The sequence below is a fragment of the Danio rerio genome, chromosome 8 (genome assembly GCF_049306965.1).
Source record: "Danio rerio strain Tuebingen ecotype United States chromosome 8, GRCz12tu, whole genome shotgun sequence".
Classification (NCBI taxonomy): Eukaryota; Metazoa; Chordata; class Actinopteri; order Cypriniformes; family Danionidae; genus Danio; species Danio rerio.
In genome coordinates this window covers 27,576,659-27,604,234 of record NC_133183.1, presented here as the reverse complement: position 1 = coordinate 27,604,234, position 27,576 = coordinate 27,576,659, and the positions used below count along the sequence as shown (strand labels likewise).

At 35.9% G+C, this 27,576-nt stretch overlaps 1 protein-coding gene and 1 long non-coding RNA gene across 5 annotated transcripts in view; one reads left to right on the top strand and one right to left on the bottom strand.

Annotated features, from left to right (window-relative positions):
* Window positions 1-984: 984 nt before the first annotated feature.
* LOC141375634 (uncharacterized) lies at window positions 985-19,547 on the bottom strand. Of its 2 annotated transcripts, XR_012384367.1 has the most exons (3): window positions 19,423-19,547; window positions 6,409-6,464; window positions 985-3,476 (listed from the first exon to the last, which is right to left on the bottom strand). It is a non-coding gene; the product is annotated as an uncharacterized lncRNA (long non-coding RNA). The 2 variants fall into 2 exon arrangements; XR_012384366.1 differs by lacking the exon at window positions 6,409-6,464.
* The window catches only part of sema3ga (sema domain, immunoglobulin domain (Ig), short basic domain, secreted, (semaphorin) 3Ga), a 54,098-nt gene continuing 35,343 nt past the window's right edge, over window positions 8,822-27,576 (top strand). For 2 of the 3 annotated variants that reach the window (XM_073909426.1, XM_005167031.6), the window contains exons 1-2: window positions 8,822-9,300; window positions 15,535-15,663. In XM_073909426.1, the coding sequence (XP_073765527.1) occupies window positions 15,546-15,663 (118 nt within the window). In that variant the 5' untranslated portion in view covers window positions 8,822-9,300; window positions 15,535-15,545. 3 annotated transcript variants of the gene reach the window in all.

Sequence of the window (27,576 nt, the reverse complement as noted above, 5' to 3'; positions counted from 1 at the left end):
ATTGCATGAATAAAACTGAGCACAAATTTCCTTATATTATGGAAATGTGTGATCCACGGGGTAAACTTTACTTGGCCCTCGTCACCTCTGGCTGCATGTTAACCAGTAGCTCAGATCTTGACATAAGCGAGGTCAATGTGTAATGAAGCTCAGAATCGAATGGAAACAGCACAGCTCTGCAAACAGCCGAAGGGCAGGCATTTTTGGGCAGGCCTCAACAGAGGAGTGCCGATGTTGCAATGGTACACTTAAAACCTAAGATTTCATGCTTAATGCAATGCTATAAATATTCCACTAGCAAAGGCCTTCCCTGTTTGTAAATGCAAAGCAGCCAGTGGGAATAGAGCTGTAGCGCTGTTATAGCACAAGGAGATATCACGCTTTATAGAGACTGAAGAAAATATGTGACCTTCACGAAGCAAAAATCCCTATTCAACCCTCTCAAGTGAGATTTGAAAAATATACTGTATTAAATTGAATTAATTGAGCTCTCATTTGGAAGGGTAGGGATTATATTTTTATTTTGTTTGTTTTTGAAAATATGTTTTTGAATATAAATTATTTTTAATCATCAATACAATAGTTTATGTTTATAAAATATTTCAAATTAAACATTAAGACACACAAGGCTGTATTTTAACAAATATCCTTCACATTTATACTGCTCTTGTGTGTTTACAGCAGACACAGTGAATCTCAAACCCTTTTACATTAAATTCATGAATTAATGATATGCATTATTTCCATGTTGTTGATCATGGGCGCTTTGAGACTCTTTGTAACTCATGTTGCTCTTTTGTCAGGATGAATAATTGAGGAACAGAGATCCTGGTTTTAACATTTTAACATTTCCTTTCGCTATTTTAAAAAGGATTCTAATATTAGTCTGTATTTTCCGTAAACTATCCTTAATAGCAGTTTGATCAAATTAGATCAGTAATGCAGTAGGGCTTCATTTGTTAATGTCATATAAAGTATGAACAATAGTTGTACAGGATTTATTAATCAGAGGTCAGCATTTACTAATGCATTATTAACATCAAAATTCATGCTGATTAACGTTAGTTATAGTTTTTACAATCGATATGACAGTTTTTTTTATACATTAAACAAAGTTTCCTAAACTCTTAACACACCACCACACCTAAAACACACAATTGGCAAAATGGTCTCAGTTTTTTCCAATTGCTAACACACAGTTTTTCAAACTAGTCTGGTTTTATCAAAATAATTCACAAAACCACACACGCAAACTGCAAAATAGCTCTTACTGCAATATGAAGCACTGCAACCGAAACTACACACAGCATTATCAAAATCAAACTTTTGCATTAAATGGCACACACTTTATTCATATTATCAGATTTTTGCCTAACCAACTACACACTGTTGGGCATAATGAAAAGCACCCCCAACTTTAAAATGCTTTGCCATAATACTAAAATATGTATCAGATTGTTCACATGCAGTTGCAACATTTTATATATTGAAGTCAGAATTTTTAGCTTCCATTTGATATTTTTTCTTTTTTAAATATTTCCCAAATAATGTTTAACAGAGCAAGGAAACTTTCACAGTATGTCTGATATTATTTTTTTCTTCTGGGGAAAGTCTTATTTGTTTTATTTTGGCTAGAATAAAAGCAGTTATTAATTTTTTAAACACCATTTTATAGACAAAATTATTAGCCTGTTTAAGCTAATTTTTTAATAGTCTACAGAACAAACCATCGTCATACAATAACTTGCCTAATGACCCTAACCTGCCTAGTTAACCTTATTAACCTAGTTAAGGCTTTAAATGTCACTTTAAGCTGTATAGAAGTGTCTTATAAATGTCTTAAAATATCTAGTAAAATATTATTTACTGTCAACATGGCAAAGATAAAATAAATCAGTTATTAGAAATGAGATATTATTATGTTTAGAAATGTTCTCTGTAAAAATCTTCTCTCCGTTAAACAAAAAATTGGGTAAAAAAATAAACAGGGGGCTAATAATTCTGACTTATACAGTGATTAGTTTGTGAGCAGTTAAGAAATTAGTGTTTACACATTTGAGGAGTGTGTGTGTGCGACCTTGTGTATAAGTGTTGCATTTTGATTGGTTGGGTTTGGGAAAAAAAAAAACAAGTGTGGCTTCCTGTTAGATTTTTGCATTTTATAGAGCATTGTGTGAAGTGTTTTAAAAAAAGTGTTTTATGCAATTGAAAACTGAGTTCAAGGCTGAGAAACATCTACTGATATTGGAGATTTGCTGTGTAGTTTTGCATTTGGAGTAAGACTTTTCAGAAATCATGTTACATGAAAAGATTTTGTGTGTAAGAGGTTGGAAAAAATGTAAAACAATAAATAAATACTGTATTGTTTGTAAATGCTAACATTAATTATTACACCCTTATTGTAAAGTGTTACCCATAATTATGGCATTTTTACTTCACACGTTTTGACATTTTTGCTTTTTATGAGTTATGAGGGAGGAAAAACATCTAAATTGTCAAGAAAAACCCACTGTTATTAATTCTTTAAATTAAAAAAATATATAATTGTGACATTTTTACCTCACAACTTTTGACACGTTTTGCCTTATAAATTATGAGTTGAATAAATGTCAGCATTGTGAAGAAAAAGCCATAATTACTTTTAAACTGCTATTATTTTTTTATCCTGTAGCAGAATCAGGCTTCCATCCATATTATAGTCTACACTGGAGTCAAAAAAGTCCACTAATATAGTCAAATGAAACCCATCGAGCAAAAGAAAGAAGGTCAGCGAGCGAAGGAGACCAAGACGGAGTGTGATGGAGAGGGTTGGAGCGAGGGAATGGAAAGAGTGTGAGATAGACAGAAGGAAAGAAGGAGAGCGATGAATGGTAAAGCTAATTAGCTGGACCTCTGACAGCCGTGGCGAACAGATAAATGGTTTTTATCTGTTGGATCACCAGAGGCAGCAGCAGCCGCAGCCTTCAGGCTGTCCCGTGCACTCTTTCCACCCGTCTGCCCTCCTATATGTGTTTTGACTCACTCCGTGGCAACACATCAGTAAACATGCACATTTCAGCAAAGCGTTCTGTTATTTCATCAAAGACGCATCCCTTTAACTATTGTAAACAATGCATGTGTGCACATTTCTGGGCTTTTGTGTATAAATTGCCCATTACCCATTCTTAGAGGAACATCATGCCTCGGGAGACTGCATTTGCAATCAAGATGAAACCAAAGTGCGCTGGAAAAAAAGGGAAAAGGCTTCTCAGTGGGACTTTTATCAACTCGAAATCTCATGGCACCGCATCCATCTTTGATGAAGCAGGGCGCTTATACGCTCATCCATCCTGGGCATCCCGTGGGCCGCGGCTGAGGTGCTGACAGATTTATCTCCTAAGACAGATGTACTTTACACTCCCACAGCCCTCCAGCTTTTTAACTTTTCCATGGATCCTCTCCTTTTTTCTGCATATTGGAGGTTCGCTCCAGGACTGCTGTTAGGAGGAAATGACACATTTTGGTTTAATAGAGTGAGATGGTGCAGGGGTCAAGGACATGACATTTAAGATGCTCATGCTTGAAACTTGAAGCGTTATTCATTGTGTTGACAGAATTTCCCATGGAACAGGAAGACAAGGCGGGATATATTAAGTAGCCGGAGTTGTTGAGCTTAGTAAAGCTGTATTTGACAGATTATGACAACCATAGACTAGTACTAGTGTTGAGTCTGCTTTGAAATATAGCACTATTTGTAGAATTCAAGTGGGTCTGATATGTTTTGTGGTCTCTTTGCATATATCAACCACACTGTGCCTCGTGAGCAGAGCAGACTCTGTGGGACTGTGGTTATTCTTGTAACTCAAACATGAGACCAGACTTCATTTAACCCAATGGATATTTATTGTCCAACATAAAATTCACTAATGATTCAGACTTTTACTTGTTATTTTATGACCAACAGAGGACTGTATGAGAACATTCTGTTAATGTTCTGATGACATTTTTGTAACTTTCTCATGTGGCCATAAGATAATCAATATAGAATGCTAACCTTAAGTCATATTGGAAATGTTATTATAAGACCAACAGAGAATTTTGTGGCAATTCATTATTAAAAAAATGGAATCAGTTAAATAGACTTAAAAGCTGGAAGGGCATCCGCTGTGTAAAACATATGCTGGATAAGCTGGTGGTTCACTCTGCTGTGGCCACCCCTGATGAATAAAGAGACTAAGCAGATAGAAAATGAATGAATGATAAACAGACACAAGCAGGGCCAGATGGAATCTTCGGACGTTTTTTGCTATTTCTGCAGTGAATTTTGGTAAAAATCTGCGGATTTCTGTGGAATTATTTTGGGAGTATCCAGCGGAGTATTATAACTAAAACCTTAATATATTAAATAAAAAGTAACAAATTACTGAATAAAAACTGAATAAATTCAGATTTACACATTTGCTCAAGTAAATAAACAGAATTATTGATGGGCTAAAAATCTGCAGAAATCTGCGGAATTCTGCGGAAAATCTGCGGAATTCTGCGCTCGCAGATTCCGTGTGGGCCTAGACATAAGCATCCATGTTGGTTGTTAAAGCATAAAAAGAGACAGAAGTCCTTTTAACCATATGTGCCTTCATTAGCACAGGCTAGCGCAGAAATTTGAAAATACTGGGGTAAAATTAATTTCCATGTTTTAAAAACATGATGCGGGAAAAAAAAATATTGCAGTGGTTCTTGTTTTGTCTGATACCCAATTTATACCGTATCTCAACCAGGCAGATTGATTTTTTTTTTAAGGAAATCAGACCTTAAAGTGGTGCATATACATCCATGTGCATATACCCCATTTACTTCACAAACAACCAGAGCCAATGATCGCCTTTTTAAAGTCATGTCCATGTAAACCATTCAGGGTCTAAACAGTGCATATCTGCACATAATTAAAACATAACATTATGCTTTTCTACATTTTATAGACTCTTATTTGTCATTGACTCGCTAGTTCCTCCCCAACGCCAAACATGACCTGACACACAGCCTGTAGTCTTTGATAGAAGCACAGGCTGGATTAATGAGTGCCACATACACATGATCATGAATGTCTTGCTGTAACTCTTGTTTTGAACTTGCAAATCTCCTTTTATCCACTCAAGTGAAAGAAAGGCAGACATTTTTCCAACAAAAACCCACCGGCTTGCTGACCATGCCTGAGAACATAATCTACTAAATCAATTTACTACTGAAAACATGACACTTTCTGCACACATCTGAGCCTTCACAATTCAAATAGAGCCCTTTCAGTCCTTACAATGCATATTAAATCAAATCAAGGAAACTATAAAGCAGGATAAATCATGTGCTCTTTCACACAAAAGATTTGTTTTTATGAATCCGAGCCTTTAAAAACATGAGACGGTCACTCAAAAGGTCTGTCAAAGTTCGTAACAAAGGGAAAAATATAGCTGTAGCAGTAGGTCGTCAACTTTTGAGTTGCCATAGGAACAGCATGTTCAGACAAGATACAAAGGTCAAATGTGTAAGTGAATATAAGAGTTTTCACTTTACACATTTCACTTAATCATGACTGTTTGTGAGCATTTTCTCACCGATGCGAGGTTTTACTGCACCGTTTAGACCCAATAACCTCATATATTAGGCAATTAAATGTCTTAGTCTGTGGTCGTAAAGCTGCGGACAGTGTAAAGTGTCTCTGACGTGGGAGAATGCTTGGCTGAATGGAAGATAGTAGAGCTGGTGGGGCTTTAGTGCATTGTGGGTGAAAATCACTCGGAAACCTGAACTTAAAGTCGACTTGAGTCACTTCCTCTCAGAGGAGAATAAAGGATGCCTCCCACAAAGAGAAAGAAAGACAAGAAACCACCTCCACATCCGCAGAAGTACAAGAAAAGGGCACATTGTGTGATGTCATGAAAAGCAGAGCGTCTTTTTTAATCAGCTGAAAAGGCAAGGGTAAAACTTTTTACACGCCCTTCCACTGACTGACTCTTGAATTATATATTATAAAGGCAACATACAACATTTGTACATTCTGAGTAAGCACCGGCGTCCTGATGTGTGTGTGTCGGAGGCCTCAGAATGAACAAACCAAGGGCCTTTTGTTTGTTGAAAATACCGAGTTGCAAGTTTTTTTTTTTTTTTTGTGCAAGAGAGCGTCCTTTCACCCTTCACACCCCCTCTGATGTGTTTCGTCCCGTCGTTGTGAGTCACACAGCCGGACGCTGAAGAACTTTGGGAATTTGAAAAACACTTTTCTGGTGGGACAAACAGATCGGTCACAGATGCACTGCAATGGGTCTCCTGCACAACAGCTTGACAACTGTCTGTCACCCTGTTTGCAGCAGTTAGTGATGTGTGCGTCTAATGAGGCGAGAAAGACAGACAGGACACACCACATTGAATACATACCGTGAAGAATCTGCTGAACCGATGGCACTTTTGTTCAACTGGAATATCTTTAGTGTCTTTCAAAACAAAACAAAACAAAACAAAACAAAACAAAGGAAAGAAAACAAACTAAATTGAGTAGATTAGGTCAGTCAATATAGTAAAAATATATGTATGTACAGCATATCAAAAAATTACATTTCTAGCAGATAAACAATAGTAGAAATAACATTAACGTTATTAAATTAAAGCATGATCATATTATCTGACTATATATATATATATATATATATATATATATATATATATATATATATATATATATATATATATATATATATATATATGTATGAATTTTTTACATTTTAACTCTCCCCAAAGCATCCAAATTCAGTTGAACAGGTAAAAATATTGTTTTACATATAAATAAAACCATACTGTAATCCACATACAAATACACATATCAATCAATTAATCAGTAGTTGCGGTATTTCCTTGTGCCATGGTTTTGTTCCAAAAATTGTATAACCAAATCCTAAATTTTATGGTACTCCTTTAAATAGTTCTTGAAACTGTAGGCAATTCTTTCTAATGCTATGTAATGTGTCAAATCTTTCAGCCAGTGGTCAAATGATGGACTTTCTACACTAAAAACATTGAGTTATTTATTTAACCCAGTGGATTAGATAAAAATATTTAGTGCTTTGTTGGGTTATTTTTAACCTTTATTTGGTTATTTTTTTATTAATAACTTAACTAGTTGGGTTAAATTTTTGGTACTTTGTTGTGTTATTTTTATATTTTATTTAATACAGTACACAGAACTCCATATTCTGCTCCATCAACACATGATTTTCTGCTTGCACAGTTTATATCTGTCTGTACTTTGTTCTGTTTCTTCATTATTTGTGATTATTCGTGTTACTTTTTTATTTTAACAAAAGTGTCTAGAATTTAAAATGTAATGCAAATAAAGCATTTCTTATAACTGTATGATATTTATTTACACAGTCATAATTATAAAATTAATAGTAGTACCAGTAATAATACCAGAATGGAAAAATAACATTTAATCAAATAACCAAATGCCATTTTCCTCTTGTGGTGTTCAGGTTATTGCTAACGCTTCATTCAGTTGTGGTATTTTATATACCTGTTTAACAATGATAACATTGAAATTTCATCACACAAAGACCTGAGTTGCATTAAATTGCCAAAACTAGGTAGGAATTTTGAAGTTTCTCCATTTATGTGTTAAAATTGTTTCAAGTGAACTTACAAATTGTATTGCAAGTTCTTATTTTTTTGGCAGATGTTAAATTTAAAGTTTTGAAAGGCCCAGATGAAAAACCTTATTATGAGTATTTCTGATTTCCAAAGTTGTAAGTATTCTTTATATTATATTATATTATATTATATTATATTATATTATATTATATTATATTATATTATTCATTTTCTTTTCAGCTTAGTCCTTTTATTAATCAGGGGTTGCCACAGTGGAATGAACCACCAACTTATCCAGCATTTGTTTTTAGGCAGCAGATGCCCTTCCAGCTGCAACCCATCTCTGGGAAACATCCATACTCAGTCATTAATACTCATACACTACGGACAATTCAACCAACCCAATTCACCTGTACCACATATCTTTGGACTGTGGGGGATTCCTCAGCACCCGGAAGAGACCCACGCAAACACAGAGAGAACATGCAAACTCCACACAGAAACCAACTGACCCAGCCAAGGCTTAAACCAGCGACCTTCTAGCTATGTGAGGCGACAGCACTACCTGCGCCACTACCTGTTGCCTATATTATATTATATTATATTATTACCAGTACTGTTTTCTGTTTACTTTCTTTCTTACATTTTGCCTTATTACATCAACATGTTACTGTGCAAAGATTCTAACATTTCAGTATGTACCATTTGATTTATGATTTTTAACTCACAGTTTGGTTCAGTTTCACTCTTTGGCTCAATTCTATATATATATACACTTTTAGAATGGGCTATTAATATTATTGTTGGGGGGAAGGATACATTTCACTGCAAATATGTTAACAGAACACCATAGTCTAAGTTGTCACAGTAAAAACTACCAGAATACAAAGAAACAACAAAAAAAAATGTATATAGCCTACTCAATATGGGTTTATTTATTTAAGCTGTAAAACATTGAAACACAAAACAGTGGAGAAAACATGTAAAACATACAATGTAAATGGCATCATGCACAAAAAATACTTGCACAATACAAATATGTGAGTATTAATAAACTTAAAAATGCATGAAATGTAAAGAGCAGTTTATTGTGTTGTATATGTGTATTTATCTATTGATATTCTACTGCTGATTTCCTGCTCTCTCGATGGTTAAAGGCGGTTCGCCGGGAGCCGTGCTGAGGGGCTGGACTGACCGTGACACAGACACTCCACCGGCGGAATAAACCAAACACCTGCCGCCGCGCAGACTTCCAGCACACGGTCAGAGACGTGCAGCGTGGAGCTTACGTGACAAGACGACCAACACATCTTCTGTTTTGTATTCAAAGTGGCAAACGCTGGAGATATTGTCACGAAAACAGCAAAACACATCTTGACTCTTGTTGCCTTTATCTCCTCAAGTGTCCAGATAAGAGCTTAGAAGTATCCCGAGGAATTGCGTGCGCAAACTGCAACTTTTATCACCGTTTTCGGGCTTACTGACACGCCCCAAAAGTGCCAATTCAAAAGGCTGAAGCTATAACAGCTCTTATGTTTTTATGAGGAGGTTTTGGACGGATTTCAGAGTTGAAGGCACGAGTGCTCACAGAGACGGTAAGGAATGTAACGATAACATCTCACCTGCGCCTCAAGAAACCAAATACAGGAGCAACAGACCGACTGAGCCACAAAACCAGCAAATCAGGTGAATATTCAGCGTTTCTTATAGTTTGGAGACAAAAGACTTATACACTTCAGTGTCAGAGCTGCTAAAAGCTGGTGGGTACTTCGCTGGCCAGAATGACATTATAGAGGAATTAGTTTTAAATGGTCGACCCTTAATGGCAGATGCAAATTTGTGCGCGAATTTCAACCACATCCATCCTGGTGATATTTTAGCATAGGCTACTTAATATTGGAGTTGCCAGAATGTAGAAATGTAATACTTTTTATGATTAAAAGCTTTTTATGAGTTAATTTATTGTCATAGAGAGCAAAACATTGTCTAATATGAGATGAAGTAATTCAGTTCTTCTGTATATTTGGATGCACTGATTGGGGTGAAGTCAGGTAAATTGCGTCACTTTTTCGTATATTATCTAAAGCACAACTAAAACATATAATGGATGCATGTTTTACAGATGTTTCTTTGTCTGTTTAGTCAGGTCTCATTTAAATTCAGTGGCTTTATGTTTGACCAGATTATTATTGTATTGTATAATAATATTGTATTGTATTGGCTTTTATGGTTCCATAAACAACTCTTAATATCCATTATATAACATTATAAATGCTATCGAGGTTCTTTATCCCTTTAACTACCCCAATAAGAAAAGAAATCTTTAGATTGCATTTCTTTACTCCCAATGTTGCTAGTTAACACAATCAATAATTTTTTTCCAACACATCCCATAATTTTAAAATTTCAACCTCTACCAAATGGTTGATATGTCTGTAAAAGTACCAAAATTAATACATATACTATAAAAAATCTAAAAATTTGAAATATGAGACCAATTTATTTGTAAAAATATCCAAAAGAAACCCTTTTTGAATGCTGAATCATCTTTATTATTATTATTTTTTTTAAGTATGGTATTTTAGATTCTCATTTGACATGTTTTCTTTTTTTTTCTTTTCTTATTTTTCTTTTTCTTATTTTTTTTTTTTTTTACAATAAAACCAAAATCAGATGTAGGAATGCAACATGAGTATGTTTGTTTAATTATTTAAAAAAAAAATTTGTAAACCATCAATGCTGTGTGTATGTAAACCATTACTTAAAACAGTCATTCTTCAAATTACTTTAATAGTCATTATTTAAAACAGTTAAAACATGGTCAACCGTTTGGTAGAGCGGGTTGTTTGGATTTTTAGTTTCATAATATTTTTAAGCACTGTTTACAGAACAGGTTCTTTTGGAACTAATGATTGTTCTTCTTTAGCACAGCTCTGAAAATCTCCCATTGTAACTTAAGTTTTAAATAATAACTCGCACAAATGTTTAGTTGTGTGTGTGTGTGTGTGTGTGTGTGTGTGTGTGTGTGTGTGTGTGTGTGAGCATTTTAATGGATGCATCATTCCAGCAATATGAATTATTCAACCTTGAACTTAATTCATTTAGTATTACAGTATATAAACAGTTTAAGGAATCAAACTTTAATAAAAAGTTTTGCTCAAAATGAGTTGATTACTTTTATGATTCTGTATAAAGTCTTAGTTCGTTTTCTGTGAATATTTAAAGTTTCTAGTGATAATAATAAAGCTTCTAGTTACAAATTTGCAGTTAACATGGCTGGACAAAATAGTTGGTTCTGCCCTGACCTATAAAATCTGTTGATAATTGTCAAATATCATGTGACAAATATTAAATAGTAATTCCCCTATATCCCACATCATCCTAAATGTTTTTTAAATTGATTTTATCAGTCACAAAAAAAGGGGTAAAATGGACACGTTGGAGTTGGATGTAATGGACGTCATAGATTGCGCCTGAGCATCCATAATTCATATGCAGGCCATTCCAGCAGAGGAAAACTGATACATAATGCATGCTAACAAGAAAGTATAACAGTTTACACCTGTGAAGTTCCACTCAAGATTTAAAACAGCAAATATGCCACTTAGCAGTTTTCTTGAGAGATGTAGGCATGCATATTATTGAGAAAGTAGACAGTAAATTATAATAAATCAATATAATAGATCTAAAAATAATAGTTAAATTGTTGCATTTAGGTATCTATCTATCTATCTATCTATCTATCTATCTATCTATCTATCTATCTGTCTATCTGTCTGTCTGTCTGTCTGTCTGTCTGTCTGTCCGTCTGTCCGTCTGTCCGTCTCTGCCTCTCTGTTGGTCTGTCTAGTTATATTTGTGTGTGCACATTTATGAACGTGCGTCCTACTCTTTCCCCTCAAACCAGTGCCAGAACCAACATGTAAGAACACCTGAGCGACTGATGCTGATGAATATATAAAGTAGAGGAGACACGAGACAGATCTGATCTTGCTCAGAGTGTGAGTTTCATCAAGAGCCAGTGAAACACAGTACAACATCAGAGAGGCTTTTTGAAATCAGGTTCAAAAGTGAGGAGGACGCTTTGAGCTGGAAAAGAAGATATCAATTATTTGTTGGTTTTCTTAGGCCTTTCTTGAGCGCACCCGAGATCACAAATGTGCATTTGCTGCTTTCAGACCACTAATTCTTGGCTCTTGGCTCTCGTGTAAGCCGCTATGATCCCAATCTGATGTCTACAAAGTTGTGATACGCATCTACATGAACATACAGAGAGATAACTATCTCAAGGCCTTTTTTTTTGACTCTCGGCTCTCATTTACCTAGCCTTCTGTGCAATCTCTGCTTCTCTCTCTCACTCTCTCTCTGTCATCTTGCAGTTTGGACATGTAGTACATTCCTTGACAAGCCCCTAGATGCACTTTGAATGTGAATTTGAACCAGTGACAGCTGGCGGAGTCTGGACTGGTGTTTGTGTTTGTGTGACGCGTTTGTGAGTTTGTGGAAAAGGATTAAGCGAGTTGCCTAGTGTCAAAACTTTTGCCTCCACACGTACTTTTGGACCGAACGCGCAAACAGCCGAGAGTGAAACTGGCACACACACAGGTGCAGTACTTAGAAGTGCTAATAAAAAGTATGTACGTTGGCATGGGGTTTAAGCTTATTTAATCATTCATCTCCGTCGAAAAGAATGTATGGACATGCAAATCCTAAGTATGCGAGGGCCTGCTGTGTTGACATCACCCACATACATCACTGGCCAGCTGATGATGTCACAAACCGGAGCCCAGGATCAGTATCTGATGGAAACTGAGCTAAAAGAGGCAGCAGTCGCAGCCCTGGACTCCAGTGAGATCTTCCAAGTTATAACAATGAGCAGCGTGACGGGGCTTTGCAGCAGCTTGGAGTGATTTGCCACCTCCAGCTTTTCCTAGGCACATGGCAGCATAAGCTGTTTCTCACAAGCGACGATTTTTGGGTCAATGATTGTTTTTTTTTTTTAAACAGTGAATATGTAGTCGTGGAATAACTGGAATATACTAATGGATTACTTTTTTTTTTTATCTTTTGAGAGCTTAAAATTGAAAAGTAGTTCACCTAAGATTAAATCTGTCATCATTTAGGTAATTATTCTTCACTTGTTCAAAATCAGTTACTTACTTCTGTTAAACACAAAGTTATTTTGAAGAATATCTATTGATGGTGTTCATCGACAGCTACAGAATTTTTTTTTATTGTTTTACAATGAGAACCATCAGCCTACATTTTTCTAAATATTTTATGTGTTCAACAGAAGAAAGTCATAAAGGTTTAAATCCACATGAGGGAATATAAATGCTGAGGTAGTTTTAATTTTTGGATGAAATATCTCTAAGTAATTTTGTAATGCTTTTTAGTTTAATAATAACTCTAGGCAGAAATCTGAAAAAAACTTAAAACCAGTATTGACAACACAAAGATGAGCCATGCAAACACTGATTTCACTGTGTAAATAATAACTCTCTTATAATTTACCTTTTTATGACAAGGCAATGTCTGTTATGTATTATGAGCAATATCACACGAGTAGCATTGTGATGTGGCTGGATATCGGCACTGGTGGGAGGTGTGTGTTGTGTCCCACCAGTGATGATATACAGCCACATCGCACTGCTATGAGTGTGAATGATATTGCATTTTTACAACAGTTCAACGGCATAATTGTTTATATAAATAAGAAAATCAAACACAGAGAGTCTCAAAAATCCTTTTGTACGAGAAACTACTTTCTTTCACCATTTATTCACATCTGCTGCTGATGGTCAGAACAGCAAAAACTGTTGCTAATTCACAAACATCACTTTAGAGCTAGTGTTTGGATGATTCTCTTGCCTATTGTCTGACGTGATGACAAAAACAGGTGATTTTGCTCACATTTTAAGATTATTAGGTTTAACGGCATGAAATGGCATCAGTCTACAGAGACTTAGTATTTCTCTGTTCTCAATCGACATATCAAAGTAATTAACCCAAAGCAAAGTAAACACTACCAGATTACTATGTTATAAATACAGCACTACAAGATACAAAAGAGAGAATGACTTAGAATGTCACTTACCTGTTTTATATAGATTTAATCAGCTGTAGTTTAAAATTGACGCAGCCATCTGTCGCCATCTTGTTGCTTAACGTTAACTATCTCTGCTCTGCTCAGTATGACATTCTGATAGCCGCAGATGAGCTGAATCTCCAACATCAAAATGATTTAAAATAGCCACTATCCTTATGAAAAAACTGCAAAGTTGCAATCTAAATAACTACATTCTCACCTAAAAAAAGCCTCAAAATTACATTATGTTGTCCAACAGCTGTAATATTTGTCAAACTGTAAGTCTATTCATCTGCTATCACTATGTGAACGGAGTAATACACAAGGATAAAAAGGCTGTAGGAGTGCAGTTATTGCAAAATATTGCACGGTTATCAGCCAATCAGATTTGAGAACCTGATAAATATATATAATTTAAATACTAGTTTAATTTGAAAAGTGTTGGTTTCTGGTAGATGGCAACACACTCTGTAGAGCAGTTTAATGCTAGTTATTTGTTTGCTGTATAGTGTGTGTTATACTAACTATGAATGTGCATCATTTCGTGCTGTCACTGGAAAAGAGAAATTCGTGGCTTTGAAACCAGTGCTGTCCCCAGAACTAGGTACAACATTTAAAACGGCCATTTATGGCCATTTAAAAAATATGTTCCATATAATGTGCGTATCAGTATGAATGAAACTTGTCATTATCACAACATACCGGTGTCAGTTGCATCATTTTACTTTTATTCATATATCCTCTTCTGTGACCTCACAGTCGATTGACCATTGGATGTGCACTTCAGAACCTCAGTGAAAGTAGTAGGCCATTCCAGTACTTTATGTCTACTGTTTATCGAATACTAAGATTTTGGATTGTACTACTCTGCTCACAAAGTGTTTTTTGCGCATACTATATAGTAGGGAAGTATGCAATTTCAGATGCCAATTTTTGTCCTCTTACCTCCACCTCAACACAAAACAGATTTGGTGACAGTTCGATCGACTAAAATTTGACAATGTTGACATTGTGTTTAATGTATACACAATGGGCGACGTATAAAAGTCAAATCTATTTAACTTGATTATAACCTTGATTATAGTAATATTATAGTATTAGCGGTAGATTCTAGTAGTGTTTCACCTGCAACGAACAGTGAATGAGAAGGTTCTGGAAAGTGATTTGAAATGGCTTTAAGATGGCCAAGATTTCCATGCAATATACATTCTTCCAAAACCTTATGACACTGCTCTATATACAAGAAAACATCAAAGCATTTTCAAAAGATTCTTCGTTTTTCTTTATCACAGGCCATCTTTTATCTGTGACTGTAATCCTGCTCCCACTCCTCGTACACCAGTCACCAACCACAGCTCATAATCTGCTAACTCTCAAATCAGTCTGTGCGGTTGCACCGGGTGGATGAAGATGATTAACACCACCTGTTTTCCCTAAAATAAAACTGACACCATGTAGCATAAATGCTGACCCTCTAATGCAGGCCTGAAACCTCTGTCTTTGCATGGAGTTGAATCAGGGAAGGTGTGACAGGCTGGGATTTGTCTGGCTGTTAATACTCCAAGCTAAATATACAACCACGTAGTACAGTACAGTAGTCACATTTGCTTTCTGTTCAGTCTGTCTAAATCGAACTGTCTCCATCTCTCTTCCTCCTCTTCATCTGTTTGTTTCCCAGCTATTTTTTTCCACCTCGCGTCCTTCGTCTGCTCTTCCTGTGTCATTTCAGCCTCTTCCTTTGTCAAAAGGAGTGATAATTTTGGCATGCCCTGTGCTATTCTTTTTAAGTCTACCTTGTTTTATTTTTCTTTCTTTTGTGTGGGTTTTTACAGGTTGCCTGCGAATGGCTGGAACTATGAGAGTTATGGAAACGCGACTCCTCCTGTTGCTGTGGGCTTTGTTTGTGTTTGAAGTGGCCTGCACACATCGCTCCGCTCCCAGAGTGCACCTGGCTTTTAAAGGTGAGCGCAAACATCTCTGCATACTCAGCCTCTCTCTTTCTCTTTTACATACACCCACATGCCTTAATGAGGACATACCAGTCTTCTATTGTTGTTATATAAAGCAAGTTGTATACATTATGCTATGGACTAACCTTAACCCACACCCTGCTGCTAGAAGACAATATTTTACTTGTGACCCAAATGACATGGTGTACAATACAATATGTCTAGGCATTATGCACTCCTTTGTCTAAAATACGACATCTATGCTCTTTTTACATTTGGTATTTACGTCTCTAAAAGTTTTTCAGTGGTAGAACAACTCTTAACTGTGTAAATTCTACTGTCACTGCTATCTAAGTAGCCTTTTGTAGCCTAAAACCACAATTGACTCTTCGCCAGCAGTTTGATTGTTTGATTGAACTGTCCACTGTATTGTCCAACAAGTATTGAGTAGTCTAACATTGGTGATTAACATGAAAATTGTGAAAATGTGCTTGTATGGGATTTGCAGGTACCAGTGGTGGTAAGAGTACAAAAAAAATGTACTCAATTACAAGTACTGTTACATTGCTGAAATTGTACTCAATTACAAGTAAAAGTACTGGTGTTAAAAAGTACTCAAGTAAAAGTACAAATTACTCTTCGTAAAAACTACTCAAATTACAAAATTACAAATTACTTTTTTAGCTTGGCGGTATTGGTGGAAATATCCATAAATGCGGAGTCAGACAAGATCCAGGCAGTAAAACACATTTTACATAACACATTTAAAGATACTATAAACACTTTTAAAACTGTTTAAACAGCATTAATTATAGATAATAATTATAGAGCACCTATAGAGGAAACCCACGCCAACATGGGGAAAACATGCAAACTCCACACAGAAACACCAACTGACTCAGCCAGGGCTTGAACCAACAAACTTTTTACTTTGAGGCGATAACAATACCCACTGCGCACCATGATTATTTTACAAAAACAATGTTTTGTTATTTTGAGTTTAAAGATAACAGAAATATGCACAAATGCACGACTTTTTATAATTTCAACTGATGCCTCTTTTATCTGTACGATCAATAGATGATGTAATAAATAAAAAAAAAAACACTTGCAAATTATGGAGAAACTTTGTTAATTACCTAATTCGCGAACTGAACCGTCAGAAACCACAGAACAACACTGCCTAGTGCCTAAACATATTATTAATAAATATAATATCACAGAAATTAAGTTATGTCTTCTTACCATAATGTTTTTTTTTTAGATTATAGATTGAAGTCTTAAAAAAAGGGTTTCTGCAGATATCATAATGTCAAATTTAAGACTTTTTAAGACCTCTTTAAGACCATAAAGTATTAAATTTAAGACCTATATCACAATATCAAAAGCATGCAAGAGAAAATGCAAAAACACAAAATTTGTGGTAAAATAAAATTATTTAAATAGAACAGTACTGAAGACAGGTTAGATGCACCATTGAAGTGCAGGAACAAAAAAACAAAGAAACAAACATTTTGAGGCTGATTTATACTTTCGCCTGGCTCCGCATTGCACACCTCCGCTGACTGTGCGCGCACCTCAAGAAATGGATGAGGCTTTAATACTAGACGTGTTCGTCATTGTGATATTCTTTAAAACATCAGGGGCCAGTCAAAAGAAACCTCACTGTAAAGTCAGACGGATAAACAGAGAAGTAAAACGTTTTCAGAACTACGTCATATCTTTAATATTGTTCAAGATTTTAAAAATAATTATTTTTCATTATTTTTATAATTTATTATGATTACAAAGTTGGGTGACGGGGTGGGGCAGTGGGTAGCACTCTCGACTCAAGGCAAAAAGGTCGCTGGTTCAAGCCTTGGCTGGGTCAGTTGGCATTTCTGTGTGAAGTTTGCATGTTCTCCCCGTGTTTGCGTGGGTTTGCTCAAGATGCTCCGGTTTTCCCCACAGTCCAAAGACATGCATTTTAGGTGAATTAGGTAAGCTAAATTGTCTGTTGTTGTAAATGAGAATGGGTTGCAGCTGGAAGGGCATCCGCTGTGTAAAACATATGCTGATAAATCATTCGGTTCATTCCGCTGTGGCGACCCCAGATTAATAAAGGAACTAAGCCAAAAAGAAAATTAATGAATGATTATAAAGTTTTATAACTATTCAAGATTTTTTTAATTAGAGTTTGATGCATCACTCACTTGTGTTTATATCTCAGACAGTTCTACCTATTAAAGTTAAATGTCAATGACAACAGAACATGGGTTACTCTACAATTATTTTTTTTATTCTGGCAAGAATAATAGCAAAAAAATATATATATTATTTTTTGCCCACTCAACAATTGACACATTATTGTCTGGCTAGTTTCTGTCCTCTACTAATGAGCTGAAAAGGCAATAATGGTCCAACAATCCTGTCTATTATCACCAATAAAGCCTATAAATTAAGCTTGAGTACACTGTAAGCCAATGGGCTCATATATTCTTTTCCAGTTATCAAATACTTAATTTGTTACTTATTTTTTTTTACATTGCTTTAACTTCAAAATGATACATCAGTTTAAAACCAATAAATGGTGAAAAAACATATTCTGTAATCTTAAAACCACCTGGGTCTCCACTTTTGCCATGGCCTCTTTTTTGTTGTAACAAACTTATCCCCTAGGTTTTTCCAAACTTTAACAAAACACTTCCTTTCCATGGCTGTTGCAATTTCTAGCCAAGAATTATTGGTCATCTGGTCATCTCTATGCTGATCACGCATGGTCGGATAGTTAAGATGTCTGTACAGTCGTACTGTTACAGACAAAATCTCTTCAAAGTGATTCAAATTCAACTCAAATCAAGCGCGGCGCCGCGCGAACTGTTCACCCGAAATCATGTCGCGCGCGTCCAAAGTAAACCTCCGCAAACACGGCGATGACGTCACATTCGCCGAGCGCACTGAGCTATTGCATGCTGGTCTTTTCTTATTTGTAGTTTTAATACTGCAAATTACAATAGGAATAGTGAAATAAAGAACTACACCACCACGAAACCAAGCAACAACAAAAAAAATTAAATGAGCATTAGGAGTAGCGTTACATGTACATCGGAAAAATAAGACCTGTGCAAACATATTTCAGACCTAGAACAGCGAATTTGAGACTTTTTAAGGCCTAAAATTTAGATGTTTATATTTTAGACATTTTAAGACCCCACGGAAACCCTGTGTAAGCCGGATAGTACAGCAGAGGGCAGGTTTCATCCACCTTTTTTTGCGCTTTTTGGATATGCACATAAAAACGGTTGATGGAAACGCTATAATGCGCATATATTTTGAAAATGTGTGTGAATGGACAAACCAGCAGGCTAAGCACATTGTAAAACATCTAAAGTGTTGTTTTGGTCATTTTAAACCGCCTCAACCATTTCAGTATTATATTATATTAATAATGACCTCCAGAATTGTCAAGAGTGCCTGCACTCCGTGTCTCGCGCCTTCCAGCGCGCGTTCACTGCGTGCAGGATTGCCTTCTGATGCGCAAGTCACTTATTAAATGAAGATAATTTATTCATGCAGCTGCTCCTACTGATGCTAATTCTGTTTTTACTTTTGATATTTGTCGCCAGTTAATCAGGTGGCAATTTTGTTCTCTTTGACTTGTTGGACAGAAACGCTGCTTTATTTCCAGTCTTTTATGCGATATTCCAGTTTTGGGCATACATTTAATTAGCATTTTAGATGATACCATAGCTAATCACATCAGCACAGCTGTCCCCTTTTTTCCCTATGTACCTGTAGGTGAACAGCTCCTCCAGGTGTGGCAGCATTCATCCTCTGCTATTTCTTCCTCATTCTGTCTTAAATCTCCATATGTAATTGATAACTTTGTGACTGTATGATGACGGTCACGTAAATCTGCAGTAGCCTGAACTTGTTTTTCAGTTCAAATAATGTACCAGGCTTTTCATTGGTCCGTTAAGATCAGCTTTTTTTATTGGCTACCGAAATGCTGGTCAGTGCGTGGCTGAAATATTAATTTATTTACAGTACTCTGTAACGAATTGTGATTTTAAAAGTAACGAAGTAGATTACTCAGCTTAATTTTTACTCAAGTACAAGTAAAATTACAGGCTTAAAATTCTACTCATGAAAGTACAATTACCCCAAAAATGTACTTAATTACAGTAACGTGAGTAGTTGTAATTCGTTACTCCCACCACTGGCAGGTACCTAGAAAGGCTGGGCAATATACAATTTCATCCTTTCCCGAAACCCATAGATATATACACTAGATGTCGCCTGGCCTATTGTTGTCTATTGGATGGAATGTGTCAATAGCGCCGCCATCTTGCTACAGGGTAGCACTCCTTTGAAATGAATGCGGGACAAATGTACATTGGAGGACTGTGGCCATCCAGAGCCAGAGATATACACATATACACATATATCTATGATCGGGAGTTTTCCTGGATGTTAGTATGTCATTTTTTTTTTCTAATTACGAAAATTATAATTTTACATCACTTTTCTACATTGATGGATCAGGGACCGCACGGGCATTACTGACAAAAAGCTTGTGTTTGTGTGTACAGAAATTTACTATTCACCCTCCCTGTTAAATTTGATCTAATCATTTCCTGAAACACAGCTCCTCTCCTGCTTTCACTTCTCATACTGACGGAGGGAGCGATTCGTTTGTGAATGAATCATCCCGAACGACTTATTCACTAACGTTAGCCGACAATACTACAAGTTTCTGGCAGCGCAGCATCTCGTTGTCATATTTCTTTTGCATTGTTTGCTGATTTTATTCAACAAAACTAGCATAAGCCAAGTGTTTAGTGCGAGTTGGAGCTTCTTTGTCTTATGGTGAATGCAGTAAGTGACTGTTATCATCAATAACGTTACCTGATTAGCACAAAAGTTCAGAACATACAAAAACAGAAAAAAACTTAATATTACCTATGAAATGTTCTGCCTTTGTGCTTTGATTTCTTTGTTTGCTCGTTTCTACACCCGTAGACAGCGCTAAAGTCCAGCATCTTCACGTAATAACACTGTCTTGACTAGTGCGGTTGAATGACATTTGTCCTGGGAGCACTGTACCAATGTGGCGGCGCTATTGACGCATGCTTAGGGTCCCTATGCGATATCAAGTGTATATATCTATGCCCGAAACCTAGAGAAGTGTATGAAATTGATACATTTGTGTAGACGGACTCACAGTCAACTGTCAATCAATGGTGCAGTAACTTGCCGAACAAATACTCGAAATGCAAGGACTTGAGACTGATGCACTAGTCTCTTCTGTTATAGGACCAGCAGAGCCCACATAACTTTAATATACTTTTAATATAACAGGGTAACCAGATGACAGATGAGCTAACCTAGACCACATAGCCTGGAGACACTTAGTAGAGCGTTTTTGTGGTTACACTCACACTCACATGTTGACATACACATCACCACGCTATCACATTACCCCAGTACCCCAACTACACTGGCTACCTGTCAAGTCGTGTATTGATTTTAAAACTCTGATTTTAACATACAAAGTGGTTCGTGGATTGTTTCCTGGTTATAGTTGTGATCTGGTGTCTGTATCATCTTCTTCTTGGAGTTTACGCTCTGCATCGGGTCTCACTCTGTTTCAGCCTTGTTGCAGACTCCACACTATGGGAGGTAGGGCATTCTTCTACCGAGCGCCTAAATCATGGAATGCTTTACCTACAACCATCAGGAGTGGCAGTTCTTTGGACAGTTTTTAGAAACTGCTTAAGACTCACCTTTTTAGTATTGCTTTTAATTTATTTTTGTCATTTTTACCTATTTGTTGCGTTTTAGTTGTTGTTTTTTTAGTTTTTTTTTAATTGTTTTGTAGCGCTTTGAGTTTAAGAAAAGCGCATAAGAAATAAAATGTATTATTATTATATCAATTGTATGAATATTGCACATTTACGCCTGCTTTTGTCTGAAATCAGTGTGTGATTTTTCCAGAGATGATTCATAATTTCTCTGGGGAGTGCACAAAAAGACAGGGGAGTGCAATGGCTGATATCGGAAGCTTGTTAGACATGGAGGTGTAGGACGAGACTTTGCAAGAGGTCAAATGCAATTTTGTGGTCTGATATTTGAAAATCTTAAAATCACAATGACGATACAGAGGCAATATTCACTGACGATGTGCACATTGCTCATGTTAGTGGCATAGATATAACATTTTTTCTTTTAGTCAAAGCTTGAAAACGAATTATTATATAATGATACGTCAATTAAAAATATTGATGTTGACTTATTATCAGCATCGACTAGGATATTAGGACATTATGAGTTATACAGGCTACTTTTCATGGTGTGTGGACATGGTTTCCTAAAAAAGTTATTGTATTGGCTGATTCCATCAGCTTGTTAACAAATTCACGTGAATTGTGCTGCCCACATGGCAGCTTATAGAGTGAGAGTATTCATAACACTGGTTGTAGATAATTGTGCTTATCAACCGGAAATGTTACACAGTGCTGCTTTAAGATGCAGTTTTATCAAGTGGATGTTGATAATTACAAGTGCAGGCAGGCCTATAATGTTTTTAGCTTGCTTCAAGGGTACAAAGTGTCACACTCAACAACTTTTTTTTTTTTTGTGAACATAATATTTACCATATTTGTACTATAAAATACCTGAGTGTGCTTAAGAAAGCAGTTTGTGCATGACTGTTTATAGGTAATATGGGTAATATCAATATCAAATTTAGCTCATTGAGATCATAGTATAACAACTATAGCTGATTATGTACACACACACACACACACACACACACTTAAACGTGCTTTTGCGTAGTTTCCTTTCCAGTGCCAAGCAGTTCTTGGCTGAAAACAAATGGTGGATGTTGTGAGTGCGGTTGAGGTGGAGTGCATGTGCTGGATCAGGGTGGGTGTCCTCAGTGGAGTGTATTCTAGAGAACTGCAAAATGCTGTATATTGTTTATTGTTCAAACACTAGAGTTAGTAATATTAATGCTCTCTTAGATTTCAGATTGAGGAACATGGTGACATTGAGGTCCTGCAAATTCTCAATAGATTGAAACGTTCTACAGTTTTGTGCCACAACAACAAATGTGATTACAAATCATGCAAACAAAAAATATATCTAATATTGCAATCACCAATTAGCAGTGTTCAGGGGGTGGGGTGGGGGGTATCTTTTAAAAAACAAAGATAAGGAAGAGGGCAAGAAGGGCTATTTATTGTAAATTATTGGAATAATCCAAATGGTTTATTTATGATTACGATGAGAGGCCAGCCGTGATCAATCAAATCATGTGCTTTTCTCAAAATTAGTTTGTGAAACTTCACTTTGTGTATTGTTTAGCAAGATTGTAACCACGTTAGTCCGTGATAAAAAAATATCAGCAATATCATAGCACTTGCCTTAGAAACTTATTTATGTTTATTTATTTACAGTTATAGAGCCACCTATGACCCGATCATGTTAAAAGTTTGTCTTTTAACAACTCATTCATTCATTTTCTTGTCGGCTTAGTCCCTTTATTAATCCGGGGTCTCCACAGCGGAATGAACCGCCAACTTATTCAGCAGGTTTTTACACAGTGGATGCCCTTCCAGCCGCAACCCATCTCTGGGAAACATCCACACACACATTCACGCACACACAACGGACAATTTAGCCTACCCAATTCACCTGTACCACATGTCTTTGGACTGTGGGGGAAACTGGAGCACCTGGAGGAAACCCACGCAAAGGCAGGGAGAACATGCAAACTCCATACAGAAACGCCAACTGAGCCGAGGTTCGAACCAGTGACGTTCTTGCTTTGAGGCGACAGCACTACCCACTGCGCCACTGCCTCCCTCTTTTAACAACTTTTATTATTCATATTTTTTGCTTCCAGTCTGGTGAAAACCTAGAACTATTTTGCAAAAGTGTTTTTGTTTTACAAATAAATCTAAATATCTGACAATTATTCAACTGGAGCAATCACATTTTTTATTTTTTTTATCTTGAGGCAACGGTTTCAGTAAGACACTAGTTTACTAGTTTAGAAATTATGAATGACTTTATACGTTTTTTCTTGCTGTACCAGTCTTGTGGGTACTACCACCCCTCAGTGTTTAAAGTCTTTGTGATTTAAAGTTTGTTCTGCCTAATCATGTTAAATGCAGAATGTTGATCTTCGAAAATCCTAATAGGAACAACATGCTTAAAACCAAGAATAGTGGATTAATTTGGTCAGCATGTTCAAATCTGCTCAGTCTTAGTGTGACATTCGGTTTCTCACAATTTTCAACTGAAATATTTGATTTAATATTATCTGAAATTATTTATGCTGATAGATAAATAATGCTTAATATGGATTCAGATAGATTACTTTGAAAATAAGTAATACTTTCAAATCTACCGTAATTTGGCACTGCAGTGTAGTTTCAAACAGATATTTTAATTTGTTTTAGTTTCATATTTATGACATTTACATTTCAATTTGAAGTTTATTATAAACTTTAATTCATAAGTTTATTAAATTTAAACTTTAAGTGTTGACTTAAAAGCTGCGTCCAAAATTGCATACTTTCATACTACATAGTACGGTAAAATCAGTATGCCAGCCGAGTAGTATGTCTGAATTCATGGAATTCGAAAAACAGTATGAGAGAAGTCCCTGGATGCCCTACTACTTCTGGTGAGATTGTGAAGTGCACAACTGATAGATGCTACGCTATCCCATGATGCACCGTGAGAGAGCTCATTAATGGAAGTGAAGCGATGGTAGGTCATGCGAGGATGACAAAATGGCAGATGTAGTACGTCTGAGTTTCATTCATACTACTCGCCTTCATACTGTGTGGAACATACTTTTCTATCGGCCGAGTAGTATGTTTAAATTCAAATGCAGTACCTACTTCGGAGTCTGCTTTAGCTTTAACCCTAATTAAACAAACCTGATTAAATTAATTGAGTCCTTCAGGCTTGTTTTACACCTCTAGGTTAGTGTATTGAGGCAGGGTTGGAACTGACATTGACAGCCCTGGTATGATTTTAGAAGGCATGGTTTTAGAATTTAAGGTTTTAAATTTAAATTCTAATTTAGACTTTTTTTTTTTTTTTAAAGAAAACTCTTAGTTTCTCTCAGCTTGAATTTGTCTTTCTCTTTTTTTCTGTTTCTTTTGTTCTTTAAGGGGAATCTAACTCTTGTTGTGAAGAAGTTTAGGGATATTCCCATAGACTCTTTCCCAGAGTCCTCCTCTGATAATTGTGCATCTTCAAAGCGTGTATGAAGTCATTTTGAACAATTATAGTCATTGTCAGCTGTCGAGCAAACCATCACCCACACATCCACACCCACACAGTCACAGCATACAAACACGTTATCGCAACTAATACACACACATGTGTACACTCGTTGCACAGCCCCTCTAATAACAATTTCAAGCAGGTTGAAATATGCACCCCTCGACTCATACTCAATGTAAGCAGGAATTAAAAGTGTGAATCACTTAAGAGGAATCCTGTCATATAAGGTTTCATCTGAAGGTGGAGAGCTGAATATCACTGTGACACATAATTATCCCAAAGATAACACAGCGGCTTCTCTCTTATGTATGTGGATTATAACCCTGCACAATATTGTTTGGCAAGATTAAAAACAGCGGTCAACATCAAAATGCAACAACCCTCCAGTATGTAAACATCATTTTGGATTTGCTTGTGTTGTACCAGCCGGACTGTAAACAACTTTTTTTTTCTCTTCCCAATAGCCACATTTTCTCCCAAGTCACTGTTTTAGTCTGCTATTTCTGCAGGGCCTCATTCTTTGCTATGCAACAATAACTATGACCTATATAAAAAGCTGACTCGACTTGACTCGAGTTAGCACTCAAAGCTGCCATTGTTGGACTTTCTTTGGATACTCAGGCACATTTGTTTATTTAGTATTTTTAGAAGTTATTTTTAGGTGATTTGGCAGTTTGGAAAAGGATGTTGCAGGAATGAATTTCCTTAGAAAACATTATGTATGTAAACATAAAGAACAAGTGCAGTGTGTCAAGACCTGTTTAAAAATACATACACCAAGGCTGGAGCTTGGAAAATGAGGAAATCTTGTAAAACCTGTGAAATTGCAAACAATTTTTTTCAAACTTCTCAATTCACAATTGTAATGATTATACAGTGCATCCGGAAAGTATTCACAGCGCTTCCACATTTTCTTTTATGTTACAGCCTTATTCCAAAATGGATTACATTCATTTATTTTCTCAAAATTCTACACACAATGAATGTCCTTGAGTGCCCCATCCAGAGCCCAGACCTACATCCTATTGAACATATTTAGAGAGATCTGAAAATAGCTGTAGACCGTTGCTTTTCATCCAGCCTGATAGAGCTTGAGAGGTACTGCAAAGAGGAATGGGCGAAAATCTCAAAGACAGGTGTGCCAAGCTTGTGGCATCAAATTTAAAAAGACTTGAGGCTGTAATTGCTGCCAAAGGTGCATCAACAAAGTAATGAGCAACACTTATGTACATGTGATTTTTTTTTTCAGGATTTTTAATAAATTTGCAACAATTTTAAAAAATATTTTTTCACATTGTCATAATGGGGTATTGTGTGTAGAATCTTGAGAAAATAAATGAATTTAATCCATTTTGGAATAAGGCTGTAACATAAAAAAATGTGCAAAAAAAGTGAAGCACTATAAGTACTTTCCAGATGCACTGTATAATTATATTTTAAATTATTTATAAATTTAAATATATAAAAAAAACTCTATATAATAAATTATAAATGAAATTTTACATTGTTTCCCAGCATGGTGCTAGGTTGTGGTTGGAATGGCATCCACTGTGTAAAGTCTATGTCAGAGTAGTTGGTTTATTTTGCTGTTGTGACCCCTGATAAATCAGAGACTAAGCCGAAGGAAAATAAATGAATGTATAATTGAATACATTTAATATTTTAAATTTAGTAGAATGTTATGTTTAGCTTAACTTTGTTCATTTTAAAAAGCATTAATCATTTTACTTTATAACACATGAGTTACCTCCCCTGGGCAATCTAGGGGAGTGGGGTTGCACACTTAACCAAGGATCTATTTATATAAACCCTCAAAGAGAATTGAACTCAAATTAACTGCTGTACAAATAATGTGATTTATTACAGGTGGTGATTAGTGAAACAGTGAGTGAGCTATTTACAATCAACAACCAAAACAAAACAAAAATTAGTAAGACTGGCTATGGGTGGCGCTAAAGCAAAGAAACAATCAAAACCAAATCAGTCTTACTAATATCAAATCCCCTCTAATCTAGTCTAATAAACAAATTTTTTTTTTAAATGTCCAAAGACATCTCTAGACCGTTGAACTCCTAATCTTTAGCACATTTAAAAAATATTTTCATTCTATGTACTGTTGCCTAAAACATTACTTGTACCTTTTACGAAATTATTTTACAATTGTTTTACTATTTTGTTAAAAAAATAGGAAGCAATGTACTGTAATTAGTGATTAAAAGTATGGTAAATTACGTTGATTATTTGTTAAGTGTCAGCCTCAACTTTATTATTGGTGTATCAATGTTATTTGTATCAATGTTCCTGAAGTTTGCAGACAACATCACATTCATATACCTCATTCAGGACAGTGACGAGTCTGCATATTGACCTTATTCTAAAATGCGGAAGTTCTGATTTAGTCGCCTATGGGAGAAATGACTAGGAATAATAATTGGCAGAAAATGGTCAAACTACTTGCTCTACAAACAAATGTTTGCATGACTATACAGACCAAGTAGAATAATATAATAAGAAAATATCAGTTTGCAACAAACAGCAAAACGAGCAGTTTTTAATGTCTAAAAATTAATGGAAGTGAATGAGACCGGAAATCTCAAGCCAAAAACATTCAAATGGCTGCGCCCGCTCGTCGGCGAAGAA